We start from the raw sequence: 17335 nt of genomic DNA on the forward strand, positions 1-17335 counted from the left end.
GAGTTCAGGACTAAGGTAAATTTGATATCATCAGAGTTCTGAGGGGATAGCTCATAACAGACAGAGGAACAAGAACAACAAAAAAAGACCGTCCCAGAAATGTGTTTAAAAACCAAACTCTGTGTTCTGTATGTTACACATTCTTTCTTTAAAAAAAAAAAAAAGTAAGTTCTGTTAGCAAGACAGGCACCACGGTCAGTAACTATGGAGAAACCCTCAGCTACCTGTGTGGGTGGGTGTGGACACACACAGCAGAGAGTTCGCAGCGGACTTCCTTTTTTGCTTATTTCAACTCACAGACCTTGGAGTCTGTCCCTGTCCACAAGTTCAGTGTCAAGTCCTCCACCTACAATGGATGCATCAGTGGTCTACGCTGACTTAAACCTAACAAGGACCCAAGAGCCTAAGCAGGCATCTCCTCCACCTCCTCCCCGAGGTAAGCAGCTTTTCTTCTCTGGCATTTGAATTATCTTCCACAGCTAAATTTTCCTCTGAAAAGTGTGGGTTTAAGTCACTGCTTTGAAGGTGAGAAGCAGGTCTATGTCTCTGTTAGTGTTAAATAGTGTGGCAGCCTGCCTGCAGAAAACCACAATTCTGGAAAGGTCATATGTTCCATTTTTATTCGATTAGGCAGCAGGAAACCTGAGCAGCACTTCCCCTATTCAGACTTTGTTGAAAATCCTGAAGAAAGAATATTTTACTTACATGAGCAAAGTCGTGTTTCAAGAGATGTTGATGCAATCAATTGCCAGTTCCGAATTCACCTACAGAATGTGGACACCGTGGCCCAGCTGTACTTCACAGCAACCTCAGTGTCCCTTCACAGTGCAGAGTGTAGATTTAATGGCTCATGTCTTTGTCTCCCAGAAAGGAGGGTAATCTTGGGGAAAAGTCACAGTCAAAATCAAAGACTTGAATTAAATCAAAAGCTGCTGCTGGTGGTGGTGATGGTGGTGGTGGTGGTGGTGGTGGTGTGTGTGTGTGTGTGTGTGTGTGTGTGTGATTTTATTTAATTTTTTCAAAGCTGGCTGTTTCTATCTTGCAAAGTATAACGGTTTTAAATGGATGTACCACACAAGGTACCGAAGCCAGTCAGGAATTAACCCTTCAACAGTGACTGAAAGTAGCACTCTTGTCTACCTGAGGATTTAGTGATACGAGCTAAAGAAATGTGGAAGGTTGGTCAGATGAAGCACACGACCTGAGATGGCTGAGATGTAAGAGGCCAGGAGCTCAGGCAGAAAGTCTGTAAAATGCTGATGACACATTATTCCGTCCTGCTGCCTAACTGAACCCACTGACTTCTGTCTGAAAGCAGTTGCTTTCCAATCTGACATCCTCTGTGTGTTGTGACACGTGGACTTCCAACTCCAGAGCTTCTTGTTAGAATTCTGTGCATTGCCAAAGGTTTGAGTCAAGGAGAAAGTCCTCGAGTCAGCAAATAAGCTTCATCATAATGTTTACATAGGGTGAGCCGACAGTGGAGGGGACTGCTGTTCTGATAACTGCAGGGGGAACTGACAGCACCAGGAATTTTGTGGTTGTTGTTGTTGTTGAGAAAAAGCAAGTCTTTGTTTTCCCATCATGCCTAGCAAAAGTGGAGAACGAGTGTAAGAAAATGATTATGGAGAAAGATAAGGAGGCTCTTTTCAAACTCTACTGTCAAAGCCCCCAAGTCAAGAAGACTAGAAAAAAATGTATCTAGAAAAAAAAAAGGACTAGGAAAAAAGATCATTATTTTAAAGTTCAATAATCTGGGAATAAACCTGAAGAAAAACAAAACAAACAATAGTAGGATAAAAACAGAACATAGTGTTCGAATAGAAAATGTTGACGCAGAAGCATAATAACTGTGAAACCACCGGGACCTATTTAGCTAAAGGGCTCACACCATGGTAAATTCGAAGCACCATGATTAGATCTGCCAGCAAAGAGAACCGGAAAGGTAGACGTGAGTAGTGACCTATTTTGTTTGTGGTCAAATGGCCAAGGGTTTGTTCCGATGGTTCAATGGACATGTAAAAATGTAAATGTAATATGTAAAAATGCCTCTGGAGTTTATTTATTCATTCAGAAATAACCACTTACTATGAGACAAACATTGCTCTAGACACTGGGGAAACAGCCATGAAGAGACAGGAGAGCGTCTTTCTCCCTGTAGATTTTATATTACTGTGAAGGGTTAAAGCAGTGATATAAACACCTGCGTCAGAGACAGTGCGATTTTGAATGCCAACAATAAAACATTGAAATGGAAATTAAGATTTTTGCCGTTAGAGATGGCATCACATCAAGCAGAGTGATGAAGGCAGGCCTTTCTGAGAGATGACACTGGATTTAAGTCCTGGAAGTCTCTGGAGACCAAGGCTGAGTATCTGAAAGATGAGCCTTCTAGGCAGCTGCACCGGCAAATGCAGAGGGAGAACAGGCCTGTGATGTGGGGAACATGCATGACCGGTGTGCTGTGGAGATCAAACTAGGAGGAATGGTGACCAGTGGAAGGGATTTTGAGGGCATTCCATAGGTTCAGATGTTGAGGGGAAGCTATTGAAATGCCTGGAACAGTGGAGATGACTTAGCATTCTGTGGGTACCAAAGCAGGTACTGCCGCATAGCCAGTGTTTACATAGCTTCTTCTATGTGTAACTCCAATAGTAGAAGTAGTACTCCAGATAGTGCGGGGAGCCCGGGGAGCCCAACTCTGAGGACAGGAGCTCTTTAAATTTTGTCATGAATGGATAAAGATTTTTTTAAAGTCACCTAAGTGGCTTTTTACCTATAATTAAAACGAAAGCAAACAAACAAAAATCTCACTTCTTGGAAAAAAGAAAGGAAGGAAGGAAGGAAGGAAGGAAGGAAGGAAAGAAGGAAGGAAGGAAATGATATTTATTGCCAGTTACCACTGGCCAGATGCTATGCTCATGAATTTAGAGTAATTATTGCCTATAGTCCTGCCTCCTGTCCAGGACACTCACGATCTACGCAGCAGCGGTGGTGAGCCACTGGCCTTATCTTCAAGCCTAACACACTGCTTCCTTCCATGAGAGTTCCGTCACCTCTCTCCATACAGTCCTGCTCACTGTCCACAGAAGGTTACTTCCAGACCTCTGCATGCATGCTGGTCTCTTACACAAAATGTAGTCCTTATAAGTAACTTGCTTACATATTGTTGCGTGCTTCAGGTAATCTGTCGGTTACTGACAGTACCGAGGATGCTTTCAGAGCCATGGGAATAGCTGCTGTGGAGTATTCGTTAGAGACTAAAGATGGAGAAAGGAAGTGTGCCTTCCACACAGAAGCAGCCTTCTGTATGTGACTGTCCTCCGTCTGTAGCTAGTGGGGTCTACGGATACTACTCCAAGCACATGTTAAACTGTCTGTGTCTCTTCTGGAACACCTTTGTTCTTCTCTCCCTCTCCATCCCTTTCTTTTATTGTTTCTCCAGAGGAAAATTTGAAAAGGAACTAACTCATTTAAGTAACTGTCCTGCCTCAATGCTGGTCTAGATACTAGAGACAGTTGGTTCTTGTCTTTAGTCTGGGTTAAACTATTCAGTTGTCAGGGATAATGTAAAGAAAAATTAAAATGTATCTAGAAGAGGTAGAATTGGATATACAAACAATTCTGGAAAATACAATGAATAATAAAAGACAATATAATAAATAACATCATATCTGATTTTAAAAATTTAACATGATCTCAAAACATATATTCATTTACATTAAGATTTAGATTACATTTTCATTAGATTAGATTCAATTACATTAATATTTAGAAAAATATAAAGCCAACAGGAAATATATATAAATCATAAATCAAAAGGTACTTTGAAAAAATAAGCAAAACTCAGGCAGGAATGTGGTTCAAAACTATTATACCAACCAGAACCTGGGAGGTGGAGGCAGGAAGATTGGGAGTTCAAGGCCATTCTCAACCACACAGAGTTAGAGGTCAACCTGGATGACAGGAAACCCTATCTCAAAAAGGGAACAAAGTACAGCAAAAAGGAAACTAGGAAAGTTTTCTTAGAGTTTATAAAACTATTATCAATGTAAATGCTAGAGACCAAATAAGAGCAATCTGGTATTTTAATTAAATTAGAGTGATAGAAGCTAGCTAATGGTTCTCCATAGTATTTTCATTAATAAACCAAAACGATTGTTAAAATGTTTCATATGACACCCATACTTTTAAAGTTGTCTAAAGTCAAAATAAACTGTCCAAATCATGATACTTTATGAACACATTTATAACTTGGTGTATTTGAACTCCTGATACACATAAGATATTTACTGTGTAGTAACTGATATGGTCACCAAGAAAAACACAGATACAGGACCCTGTATTTCAGCAATGCAGTGTTGTAGACGTGTGTGTTATAGCACAGAACCCCCTTTATCAGACATTTCAACTTGGTGCACTTTCATAATTTGTAGTCAACAAGCTGATAAATATTAATCCAATGTTGAAATAGAAAATTCCAGGAAGAAGTAACTCTGTGTCTTAAGCTGACATTGTTCTGAAGAGCACAATGGGCTCTCGCACCACCTAGGTCAAGGCATAAGTCCTTCCTTCCCTCCTTCGTCACGGCTATTCTTGGTTGTCAATTTATGTCTGAAGTGAACTATAATCCAGAATTGGAGGGCTCATTTGCGATCCAGATGTTGAGGCAAGAAGACATCTGGCCTTTAAGGCTGGAGGACCTACGCCTTTAATTCAGACCTGGAGACTGGAAGACACACCTTTAATCTGGGCTACACCTTCTGTTGGAAGCCCATATAAAGACAATGGAAGAAGGAAGGGTGAGGGAAGGGTGTGCTTCACCTGCTTGCCCCCACCACCATCAGCACATTCATTCATTTCCTTCTTCAAGATCCCAGAAGACCAGCTGAGACAGCCAGCCTTGCAGAACTCAGCAGCTACTAGAGTAGAGCTCTCCATTCATAGCCAGCCATTGTTGGGCTGCAACCTGAAAGTCCTCCCAGTGAATTCATATATACATATATATGGATAGAAAGGGGGGAGAGAGAGAGAAACAGAGAGTGAGAGAGGTTCTTTCTGTAAATTCTGTGGCTCTAGAGAACCTTGGTTAACACAGCCTGCCAGTCACCCAGGCTTGTGCTCAAAGACCTCTCATTTTACCGAATAGTGGCCTCAAGTTGTGAACTCTCTGAACGCTGGCAACACTCCTGCGTCAAAGAGAAGCCACACTTGCTTCCTCTACATGAAAAGGTGGAAACACTCCATTTAAGGAATAGGAAAAAAAGAAAAACAAAAGCTGATTTTGATAGTACATACCAGCTGTGAAAGTCACAGCCACACTTATGCACGCACCGAGTTAAGAAGAAAAACTCCATTGTGTTTGTGTGTGTGGAGCAATATTCATAGAGATGGCTTCTAACCACAGCTCAGCTCTCCATTAAGAGTTTGAGAGCTCGACCTGTGCAGATAAGCAGAGAATAACGTACTTAAAATCCTGGAAACAACACTGTGGCCAAGGCCACTGGGGTCTGCTTAGAGTTCCAGACCAGCCAGGGCAGCATATTGAAACTCTGTCCAGAACAAACAAACAAACTACACAGATGCCTAAGCTTTACTCCAAGATGGAGAAGATCATTACAGACAACAGTGAAGCAGACCCCATGTTCAATAATAGAATTGCTATACATCACCAGCACCAAAGGTGGTACTTAGCACAAAACTGAGGTGTGTGTGTGTGTGTGTGTGTGTGTGTGTGTGTGTGTGTGTGTGTGTGCCTCCTATAAACGAAGATACTCCTTCTTGGAGGAATTGCTGGCTCATTCCCATAGCAGAACACATACTTTATTTTTGTAAAGCACTCACTCAGCAATTTTCAAGACATCTTCTCCATCAATCAAGTTTGACCTTCCTAACACCCATTTGACCCAACTGTGGAATTCCATCGTAAGGAGGCTAAGAAAGGGTCTTTTCTGCACCCCACCCTCAACGTGAATCCCATTATCCATGTTAATCAAACTACCTCATTGATTACAAACGCTCTCAACTAGACTAAAAGTGTGTTTTCTTTAACTTCTTAGACACCTGCCAGTGCCCACGCTGGCATCGGTTGGCTCTGAAACTCGGCTGTGTTTTGTTGATCCTTCTTGTCCTGACTGTGATTGGACTCGGTGTCTTAGGTAAGTGAGACAAAAGCTTTTACCTTAGAAATCTCTCTCTAGCCTGTCTGTGGTGACACACAAATTTAATCCCAGCATTCTGGAGGCAAAGGCAGGTGGATCTCTGTGAGTTCATAGGCCAGCTTGGTCTACAGAGCAAGTGCCAGGACAGCCAAGGCTACACAGAGAAACCCTGCCTTGAAAAACAAAACAAAACAAAATAAAATCTTCCTCTAGTTCCACCATAAGTATTTTGGCTTCTTCACATGAGCTGACTGCCTTGAGCCTGGGAGAACAATGGCGGGCAGTTACAGGACAATATCCCCTGTTGCATTTCTCTTGTTTTGGAGAATCACTATGGAGATGACGCATGTGCACCTAGAACTCTTCAAAAGCTCACAAGTGTGACAAGATAACAATAACAATGAAAACCACAATGCCTAAATATGAGTTTATAAGGTGTCTGCAGAACTCCAGAAGACAGTCAGCAACCTTATGCTTGGTACGAGTGTGAGTGAGCATCCTCACTCCACAGGGGCGAAGTTCAGAGGTGTATGCACTTCAGCAATGCCCTTAAATATGGTGTAACCAACAGCAGTGTGAACCTGTTTCTTCTGTGCTCTTCTGGTTCTCTATTCACTCTGTCTCCAAAGTGGTCCACGTGTCGCTAATACATTGTCTCCTGTCTATACTCAAACTTGTTGAGTTGACTTCGTTTCCTGAAGTGATAGATACAGTATCCATTCTATTGTATGTAGAGTGTACATTTCACCTTCCTCCTGTGTTTTCTATCTACCGCTAGTACAAAAAGCACAACAAGGAAAAGGCATTCAAGAGAACAAGACGACAGCAACAGGCAAAATGTGCAATGTGAGCTTTCCAGAAAGCAGTACAGAAGCAACAGGTAATTATGATTTCCTGATTTTAATCAATACCGCATTACCTTTCATCAAGGCTTACTTCATGGTGGGTCTTATGTTTGAGAAAACGGAAGCATAGAGGTTAAGAACTTGTCAGAAGTCATGTGACTGGTAAGTGATGCTGTTGGAAATGTCACTGAGGATGTGACCTGAAATCTAGCATCTTGGCCTCCTGACCATGCTGCCTCAGCCTGGTAGCACAGTTGGTTACTAACAGACGAACAGCAACTTAAAAAGTAAAATACGGAGCTTAAGAGATGGCTCAGTGGTTAGGAGCACTTGTGTGCAAGCGTGGAGACTGTAATCACAGCCCCAGCCTCCATGTAATGAACACCCCAGGACAGGCACTGAGATCTGCCTGCTTTCAGTTTTGGAGAAAAAAAATATTAGTTTCACATTCAATAAGAGACTCTGCTTCTAAAGAATAGGTGGAGAGGGATAGAGGCAGAGACCTTACATTCTTATCTGGCCTCCGCACGTGCATAGGCACATGTACTTGTACACACATGCATATAAAATACACACATACATACACATATACACACACACATACACACATAGACACATAAACCAAAAAAAAAATATTTTGCTTTAGAGGAATGTTTTAGAGTCAGTGTTCTAATGCTGTGCAGAGACACCATGACCGTGACAACTCTTATAAAGGAAAGCATTCATCCGGGCCTTGCTTACAGTTTCAGAGGTTGAGTCCATTGCCATCAGAGTGGGGAGCGTGCACGGCAGCATGCAGGCAGACATGATGCTAGAGAAGTGGCTGACACTTCTATATCTGGATCTGCAGGCAGCAAGATGAGAAGGATACTGGGCCTGGTTTGAGCTTCTGAAACCTCAAAGCCCACCCACAGGACACACTTCCCCCAACAAGGCCACACCTCCTTCAGTAGTGCCACTCCCTGATAACTAAGCATTTAAATATATCAGCCTATGGGGGCCATTCTTATTCAAACCACTACAATGAATATTTGCTTTTTTTTAATCAAAATTTCATGTAGTTAACCTCATCTAAAGTTAATTAAAAGAAACAAAAATAAAGTCTGTGTCATTTATATTCTTTTGATGTGTCATAACAGTGATCTTGTCCCAGCACATGTTACTGTGTGTGTAAAAGTGTGTGTTAGCAAAGCAACTACTATGTGTAACTGGCTGGGTGCAGAAGGGACAGGGTGGAAATTTATCATGTCTGCTCCTCCCTTCAGAGAGTCCAGTTCAGCTAGCGTGCCCCAACGACTGGATGCAACACCGAGAGAAATGCATACAGTTTTCTCAAAAGACAGGTGTTTGGAAGGAAGGTCTATCTAACTGCACTAGAAAAGGAGCCACTTTGTTGCTCATTTGGGATCGAGAAGAACTGGTAAGTTCTGCTATAAAACAGAAATGTTAGCACATCTCTGAAGTTCTACCAACATCTAGATTTAACAGATCTTCCATGCAAAGGCAGTGGAGACTTTCCATTATGGAAGATCATAGTCTGAGAGACTAATGGGGCATGTGAGCCAATAACTGCATATGTAAGGTGAGTGTCCTAGGATTGTAAATGTTGGGCACAGATTTCTCAAGGGAGGAAGAATGAACTGTGCTGAGGACTCAGGATGGACACAGGTGACACTTGACCTAGGTGTCGGGAGGCTGTGGAATATGAGTCACAGCACACAGGCTCAGGTTAAGTCCTCTCCTCTGCTTTGATTGTAGAGATTCGTAAAGGACTCAATAAAGGAAAAAGGCAATTCATTTTGGATTGGACTAAATTACTCATTGCCAGACAAGAACTGGAGATGGATAAACGGCTCCACTTTAAGTTCTGATGTGTGAGTATTGGAGGAGCTCACTTAAATATGCAATTCAGGTCATCTTACTGTAGGGCTCTAACACTGATACCAAAGATTAAAAAGGTTCAGAACAGTCTGAAAGTATGGTTCCAAAAGTGACTGAAAATTTCCGTGTATGAAAAAATACCAGCCTTTTATTAAGTCATGTGTATGCATATATGTATGTATGCATGTATGTGTGTGTGAGATGGAGTTTTAAGGCCAGGAAGCAGACTAACTCCTTTGAAAAATGGCTGCTTAGAACCTATCAGCACACATTGCTCATTCTTTTATCTTCTGTCCTTTTCTACACTTTGCATGGAATGTCTTAAGCAGCACATTAGCTATTTGCCCTTTGGTGTCTTGTTTTCTCGTTGTGTGAGATTGTCTGCACAGTCACCAATGCAATGAAAGAGCTGATGCTTCATAGCTAAGCTATTTATTTTAGCAGCATTCATGATTATTGGTATAACAAGGAGCAACATGTCACCACTCCAGATGTGGTAGCACCTGAGAGAATGGAGCCAGTAAATGAGGTGAACTAAAGTCTGTGCAGCAGCCGGCTGTGTACAGAGCAACAGGCCAGCTATACTCTGAGGGTTGAGCCAGTTCACATGAGTGAAGTTCACAGGCTTTAGCTGTACACAACAGCAAAGACAAGCCAAGCATGACAAATATGCTCTTTCAGAGACGTACACAGAGGACAGCTTGAATATTATTGATTACCAATAGTAAGTACTAATAAGTAATCTGAAATAAGCCCACTCCTTTCTGTTGTGCCTGGAGGAGCAAGAAAATGCATTCCAACAACATTTCCATGTTTGGAAGGAATTGAGTCACAAGACTCTTGTCCTGTTTTCTTGGAGTGTTCCCTCAATCACTCAGACTTCTCCTTACATGAGTCCATTCCTGCACCGTGTCCCAACAGCAGTGTATTTATGTTTTTCATAAGCAAAACAAGCAGGATTCAATCAAATTTCTGTACATAGCTTTCAATGATTGTTTTCAGAAGAGATGATGTTGAAAATCATATTTTAGTAATTGTGCTAGTGAGTTTAATTTTATACCAACTTGACACAAGCTACAGTCATCTGAGAGATGGATCTGAGAACATTCATTGAGAAACTGCTTCCATAAGATCAGGCTGTAGGCAAGCCTATAGGACATTTTCCTAATTAGTGATTTAAGGGGTAGAGCCCAGTTCATTGTGGGTGGTGTCCTGGGTTCTATAAGAAAGCAGGCTGAGCAAGTCACAGTGAGCAAGCCTGCAAGCAGCATCCCTCCATGGCCTCTGCATCAGCTCCTGCCTCTTGTCCTGCACCTGCCCTGCTTAAGTTCCTGCTCTGACTTAACCTCAGTAACTATCAGTGAAATAAACCTTTTCTTCACAAGCTACTTTTGGTCATGGTTTTTCATCACAGTAATGGTAGCTTTAACTAAGACACAAATCTTGAGTAAATTAGTGCATATTGCACAAATCAATACTTAAGATACTCATTTTAATCATTTAAAATAAGAAGGTAGAAATTTAAACAATGAAGCATATTAGGATTATATGCAATATACTGATAACATATTAAGTATAGAGATTGTTAAATAGAGAAAATTTACCTAGATAGCAAATATTGACAGTATACAGAACCACATTTTGAATTTTTTTCAGTGAATGAGATGTTAAAGTGAGGATTATTTAATAACAAGTGTTCTCTTCTAGAATATAGTTATGAAAACAAAAATATACATATTCTATTCCATAAAATCTATCCTGATTTTTCCTAATGCTTTCTGAGTGTCTTACTTAGAGTTACTATTGCTGTGCTAAAAGCAAGTTGAGGAAAGGGTTTATTTCCTCACTGTTCATCACTGAAGGAGTAAGGACAGGTACTTAAAACAGGGCAGAAACCTGGAAGCAGGAGCCGATGCAGAGGCCATGGAAGTTTACTGCTTACTGCCTTGCTCCTCATGGCTTTCTCAGCTGCTTTCTTATAGAACCCAGGAGCACCAACCCAGGGGAATCCCTACCCACAATGATCTGGGCCCTCCCACATCAATCACTAATTAAGAAAATGTCCCACAGGCTTGCCTGCAGCCCTATCCTATGGAGGCACTTTCTTATTGAAATTTCCTCCTCTCAGATGGCTCAAGTGGTGTCAAATTAGCATAAACCTGTGACACTGAAGATGATTTTCAACATAGTACCTCTAAAGAAATAAAACTATTTGATGTTAACTTATACTTTTCATACAAGGCAAGGTTTGATTTGTGAGGTGTTCCTTACTAATTTCATCCAAATATTTAGTGAATTTGGGTCATTTTCATGTACCGTTTCCTTCTATCTCTTCTACTAAAACTCTTTTTATTCCCAATAAACTCCTCAAATTCCTCTCCTACTCTGTGTGTGTGTGTGTGTGTGTGTGTGTGTGTGTGTGTGTGTGAGAGAGAGAGAGAGAGAGAGAGAGAGAGAGAGAGAGAGAGTTATGTGACACTATTTCTATGGAAATAAGTGTCTACTGACCCCAGATAGGGAACCTATGATAGATCAAAATAACAATAACTACCCAATTCCCCCTTGACAAGCCAGTGAGTTCATTGGAATTACTTGTAAGAGTATGAATGAGGGAATATTTACAGAACATAAATGACACAAAGGCAGCTGATCACTGAAAACCCTTCCCCAAACTGGTGACAACATGTAACAGCTGGATCCTTCAAGCTCACTACACAGCTTGTAGGCAATTCAACTGGTGAGACAACTTCCTCTTCTCACCAGTCCTTACTGTTCATATAACCTTTGGCTGTAAAACGTTTCCTGCATCTGATCAGTTTCAGGAGCTTGTTAAGACTTGTGATTTGTTTATTTTCTGAGTTTTAGGGAGCGTCCCTTTAGAACTTTCTGAATCTGAATGAGTCTCTCTCCAAGATGGAATGTTTCAGTTCAGAGGAAATTGCTATTCAACAGTGTGTGTGTGTGTGTGTGTGTGTGTGTGAGAGAGAGAGAGAGAGAGAGAGAGAGAGAGAGAGAGAGAGAAAGAGAGAGAGAGAGAGAGAGAGAGAGAGAGCCATTGAGTTTAATTGTGCTTGTTTGAATGAATATGATCTGGGGTATTCCCTGGAGTATGGGCAAATGAATAATAGCTATGTCATTGAAGAAAATGACATCTCCTCATCCAGCAATTAACTGCCTTTTCCTCAGTCTGGGGTCTGAGATCTCCCTTTGTACCTGTGATGGAAAGTTTGCCATCCAGTCCCAATCTCATCCAGGTCTTGTGCAGGGAATCATAGCAGCAGTGGCTTCATGAGTGCATCAGCCACATCAAGTTCAGAAGACACTTTCATGGACATTGTCCTCACCCTCTGTCTCTTACATTCTCTCTGCCCCTTTCCATGATGTACCCTGTCCCACTTAGGGCTGAGCACTCAGTGATCACTTCCAGTTGTCAAGTCACTTCTTACTGCAAAAGATGTTTCTGTGCTAAAGACTGAGAGCAGCAATAATCTGTAATAAAAAACTTATGTATTTGGAAGGCAATTTGCAACACATTCATCCAGCAATGCAACAGCAGTGTGTTCCCATATAGGTTTGCCCAGACTTGCAGTACAGGCATGAATTCCATCCTGTCCAGTGGGCCACAAATCCAATCAGAACAGAGGGTGGTTGGTAACTTCTATAATAGTCTTGCCGTCATTGCTCCAGTGGTTTAAGCAGGTTGTTATTGTAGTCTGTGAGATCCACAAGTTGGACATTGATGACTCTTCTTACCCAGAAGCCTACATAACACTTTTCTGTGTGTGTTCTGTGCATGCGCATGTGCATGTATGTGACGTCACGTGCTTATTTTATTGTGATTCATAGTGATAATAAAATTGTAAGACACATGAAGAGTATGGATTAAGCTCAGTTCATCTCTCATTTTTACCCTGAGTGTAAAATGATGCTTTGATTATATGACAGCCATCAGGTAAGCCCGGAGCCTGCTGAGCTACGGCAGAAAGAACATTGGTTAAGCCCTGCTTTTGTTTTACCTTCAACCCTGGTTTTCAGATAAGGAAAAAGTAACCATTTTCCCTGCATGATTATTTGAGGGATTAATAAATAATGTTAGAGGTCTCCGAAGGCCTGGTAGGTGAAGGCCTAGGAAGCCTCAAAGGCATTTTGAACAGATCAGTCCTAAGCAAATCATCTTTAAAACTGAATAAAACCCCGAAGCATGGAAGAAATAAGACAAAGGAACCTTTACAGTGGAGGGAGTCTATGGTATGACTAGCATCCAGGCAGCTGGGTGAGAGCGATTTCTCTCTCAGACCCAAAGGGCTCCTGAAGAAATGACCAAAGGAAAGAGAGCAGCTGGGAGGAAGTCCCGCCCACCTTCTGTCACAACCCCCCTTCTGTTTACCATAAGTCAGTGCATTTTGAACTCATCTCGTCCTTACAGTTAACCCTAATTTCACCTGTGCTGTGTTTGAATTATTGTATGGTTCACACCTGCAGTGTACCATGGGAGCCACGGGAGTCATGTATGAGTACTAAATCAAATACTCCCAGGGAATAAAGGTACCACGACCGTCACACAGCCTTAGCCTCTTTCCTCTGTGGATGCTGAGAGTCTGTAGAGCCACTAAGCACCCGCTGTGTTTATCTGTTGTCACATTTTCATGTATACATGAGCTCCTTCCCCACGCATTGGCTGGTTATAGCCTATATATTTAGGAGACGGAAGCTCAGCAAATTGAGGCAGCTTTTTTCCTTGCATGAGATGTTAGCAGTAGAATAAGATTCATTTGTGATTCTAAACCTTCTCCTTTTTATATTATATGAATGTTACTATTATTATTATTTTGCTGCGTGAATTCTTCTCCAGTAGTAAGTAAAAGTGAAAATTATTCTGGAGAGTTGTTCACACAAATCTGTATCTTAAATGTTACTCTAGGTTTACTATGACTATGAACTAGTATGACTATGATTAGTCTACAGTCCTTACAAGTCCAGAGGAAAACATGGCCAAATCAAAATAACTATGAGAAAATCCTAAACACTAAGAGTGGCTGTTCTCTTCCTCCTCAGACTGAACATCGTGGGCCATGCTAAAAGAAACAGCTGTGTCACTGTCTCAAAGGACAGCGTGGTTTCTGAGGCCTGTGATTCAGACAACAAGTGGATCTGCCAGAAGGAACCAAAACGTCTCTGAAACCAGGTGTAAGGACTCCTGACTGCCAATCCCGTCTCGATTACTTTACCACACAGATCTCTGCACTCTGTCTAGCCTGTCGGTCCTCCCAGTGGACAGCAAACCATGTGATTCTTCCAGATGCCCCTGTCCTGTTTCTTTATTCTGTAAAGGGGACAAGATGCTGATGTGACCTTCTAAGAGAAGTGTTCTGTGTAAAGAAGCCCAGGCAAGCTGAGGGGCACTGGATTCTAACCCTGGAGTCTGTGTGACCTTCGCTGGTCTCTGTTCCTGAGATAGTCTGCGGAAAACTGGTTGAAGAGTCCTCTTCTCTCCATCCCCTTGCGTCAAGCCAGCACATACTGACTAAAGCCTTTGCTCCTGATTGACCCTAGAAGCCATGGTTAAGGGATTTGGGGAAAGGCCTGACAGTGGTTTGAATGGTACCTACAAAAGCCCAGGTAAACTGAGCTCTGGTCATGTGACATCCCCACCGGGACATGATGCACTGGCACACCCTGGGCCAATGCTGGCATCTTGGTGTTGGGTTTCACAGCTCCAGAACTGGCAGAGATGAGCTTCTTCCTTACCAGGGAGGCAATCAAAGGGGCTACGGCTGTGTCTTGGTTGCTGTGTCTCCTGATGCTGCAGTGCTCCTTTGTGGACAGAGACCTTTGAAGCTGCAGCTGGGCTCCTCCTGCCATGTAAGAAACTAAGGCACCAGGGGACTTTCCAATGGCCATAGATGCCACCAATGAGTATGCTGATGAACAGGCAAGGGATAATTGTGCAGACATCTTGGCCCTGGAACAATTTCAGCAGAGTAAGATAAATGAAGCTGGCTCCCAAAGGGAGGAACTTGATATTGGTATAAGAGAGAGGGAACCATCAAAACTTTAAAACCTCCACCATGTAGAGCCCAGTGGGATGCCACCCACCTTCTGTCTAGCCTGCTTTGATATTGTTCTTGAGTTTGTTATTGCTTTGAGCTCCTTCGCTTTGCTAAATAAACTTGAGCTTAAACTGTGTCTTAGCTGACTTCTCTCTGTGGAAAGACAAAATGAGAGGAGAAATCTTTACCCGGTGTGTTAGTTAACCTTTTACCAACCTGACACAAGCCAGGCTCATCTGCGAGGAGTGAAACTCAGCTAAGAAAACACCTCCATAAAACTGGAGTGTACGCTAGCCTGTCTGGCATTTTCTTAATTAATGTTTGATATGACAGGGCCCCCACTGTAGGTGATGATGTCAGCTCTCTGAGAAGGTGATCCTGCACAGTATAAGAAGGCAAACCGAGCAAGCCAGAAGGAACAAGTCAGTAAGCAGCCTTCATCCTTGGCTTCTTCTTCAGTTCCTGCCTCCAGGTTCCTGCCCTGAATTCTTCACCTGAGTTTCCTTCCAAGGCTTACTGTAAACTTTAAATCAAATTAAACCTTTCCCCCTAAGTTGCTTTTGATCATGGTGTTTATCATAGCAACAACAACCTGACTAAGATACCTGGTGATGAAATGGTCCATATGAGATAGTTACTGACAAGCACAAACATGGGGCAGGAGAGATGGTTCAGAGGTTAGAGATCTGCTGTTCAATTCCTAGCAACCACTTAATGAGATCTGACACCCTCTTCTGGCCTGCGGGTATACATGCAGGTAGAACACTATACATAATAAGTAAATCTTAAAAAAAAAAGGAAAAAGTAATTAAATGGTTAGAACCTTTATTAATAGCCAGACATGATGGATTCACACCTCTGGGATGTATCTTGGTGCCTGAGTTCAGGAGTACAGCATTTAAAAAGATAAAACTATAATTATATCAGTGTTGGGGAGGGGTATATAAGTAAGGAATTTAGGGTTGTCTAGTAACATCTTCGTTGTTTACAAAGCTAGTCTGTATCTTCCAGACACAATACATCTGAATCATAGTCAAGGTCGTGGACAGTACCAGAAGCATCAACACTGTGAATGTGACTGTTGAAGGTGGAATGCTGAGAAGTGACCAGGGAGGCACAAAGTAATGTTAGGACAGGACAATGTTTTTCATCTTTTCAACGACATCATCAGAGCACAAATCTGAAGGAAATAGTCCCATAAATTAACATTTGCATGCTCACCTGGTACTGATAACAATTTGGCATGGTATTGGTAACAACTTTCTGTATCTGTTCATGACAGCTGAGTCCTTCCTGATGGCTCATGAGTCATCTCTCACACATAGATATTACATATGGAATCAAGTGACCCTTAACACACATTGAATAGAATATTTTCCCATGACCCCAAATTGTTAGATTTCCTGTCTCCATCACTTCCGCCGCAGCCTTAATTTACTATTGGATCATATCCTACTGAGATCATCTCTGAACTCCAGCTATGGAGGTGAAATTCCACCAGGAAGGCTTGTGAAACCTCAGGTCTAATTCAGATGTCACAGGTGGTCACTGAGCCCTGTCAGATCTGAGTCAGTGTTTATCCGCATAAACTGTCTGCACCTCTAAGTCACATCCAGAGGATGCAATTCCAAGCCTGCCTCCTGTCAATTATAGAACAAAACAGAGATGAATATTCATGAGGATACGGAGAAAAGATCAAGTGCCTACACTGGTGGGACTGAAAGTTGTCATGGCCGTAATGCACAAGAGCAAGGGAGTCCTCAAAAATTCAAGACACATCCACTTAACCGTTATACAATCTCATTCTGTGCCTATGTCCTAGTAAAAGAAAAACTGTGAAATGGTTTTACTTCTAATTTTCAAGGATGGGGGATGGGAAAGGAAGAGATAAGCGGATTTAACTAGTTAGTAGTTATTAGTTCAAGGATGGCCTTCAGATTGTCCTGCCACTGCTGGAATTAAAGGCGGGGCCCGTACGCCTGGTCCCAGTATGTGTCTTGATACTGTTTTGTGATTCCTGTCAGGGCACCTGCCTTCTAAGGCATTTTTGCACATTTCTTTTCCTAGATCCAGCAATGGAAGACATTGTCTTAGGAAGGTTTTACTTTCAAGCAGGAGTGTTAGCTCATAAATTCAAAGGGCAGTCTTTCCCTATCTTGCGTCTATAATGCGCAACTGCAACTTTGAATGTGTAGCACATGGGGAGAAATTTCACATTTACCACCTGAGGGAACCTTCGCAGTCCCTGTGCTAAAATATAGTCATAAAGCGAGTGATGTTTCAATCTAGAACACTTTGGAGGGATTTTTTTTCAGCAATGATAGTACTTTTTAATACAACAATAATCAGAACAGTGGTGTGGGATAATGCTCTTGTACACTGTAAAAATTTCATTTGT

At 42.0% G+C, this 17335-nt stretch overlaps 1 protein-coding gene across 1 annotated transcript; it reads left to right on the forward strand.

The window, feature by feature from the left end:
* The first annotated feature begins 261 nt into the window (after positions 1 to 261).
* LOC148122601 (killer cell lectin-like receptor subfamily B member 1B allele C) lies at positions 262 to 15073 on the forward strand. The gene is made up of 6 exons (XM_087904152.1): positions 262 to 436; positions 6060 to 6158; positions 6940 to 7041; positions 8272 to 8426; positions 8765 to 8880; positions 13943 to 15073. Exons 1-6 carry the CDS (start codon positions 352 to 354, stop codon positions 14064 to 14066), a joined length of 681 nt encoding a protein of 226 aa, XP_087760278.1. The 5' UTR covers positions 262 to 351; the 3' UTR covers positions 14067 to 15073.
* The last annotated feature ends 2262 nt before the right edge of the window (positions 15074 to 17335 follow it).

The sequence above is a fragment of the Myodes glareolus genome, chromosome 3 (assembly GCF_982192425.1).
Source record: "Myodes glareolus chromosome 3, mMyoGla1.1, whole genome shotgun sequence".
In the NCBI taxonomy this organism is placed as follows: Eukaryota; Metazoa; Chordata; class Mammalia; order Rodentia; family Cricetidae; genus Myodes; species Myodes glareolus.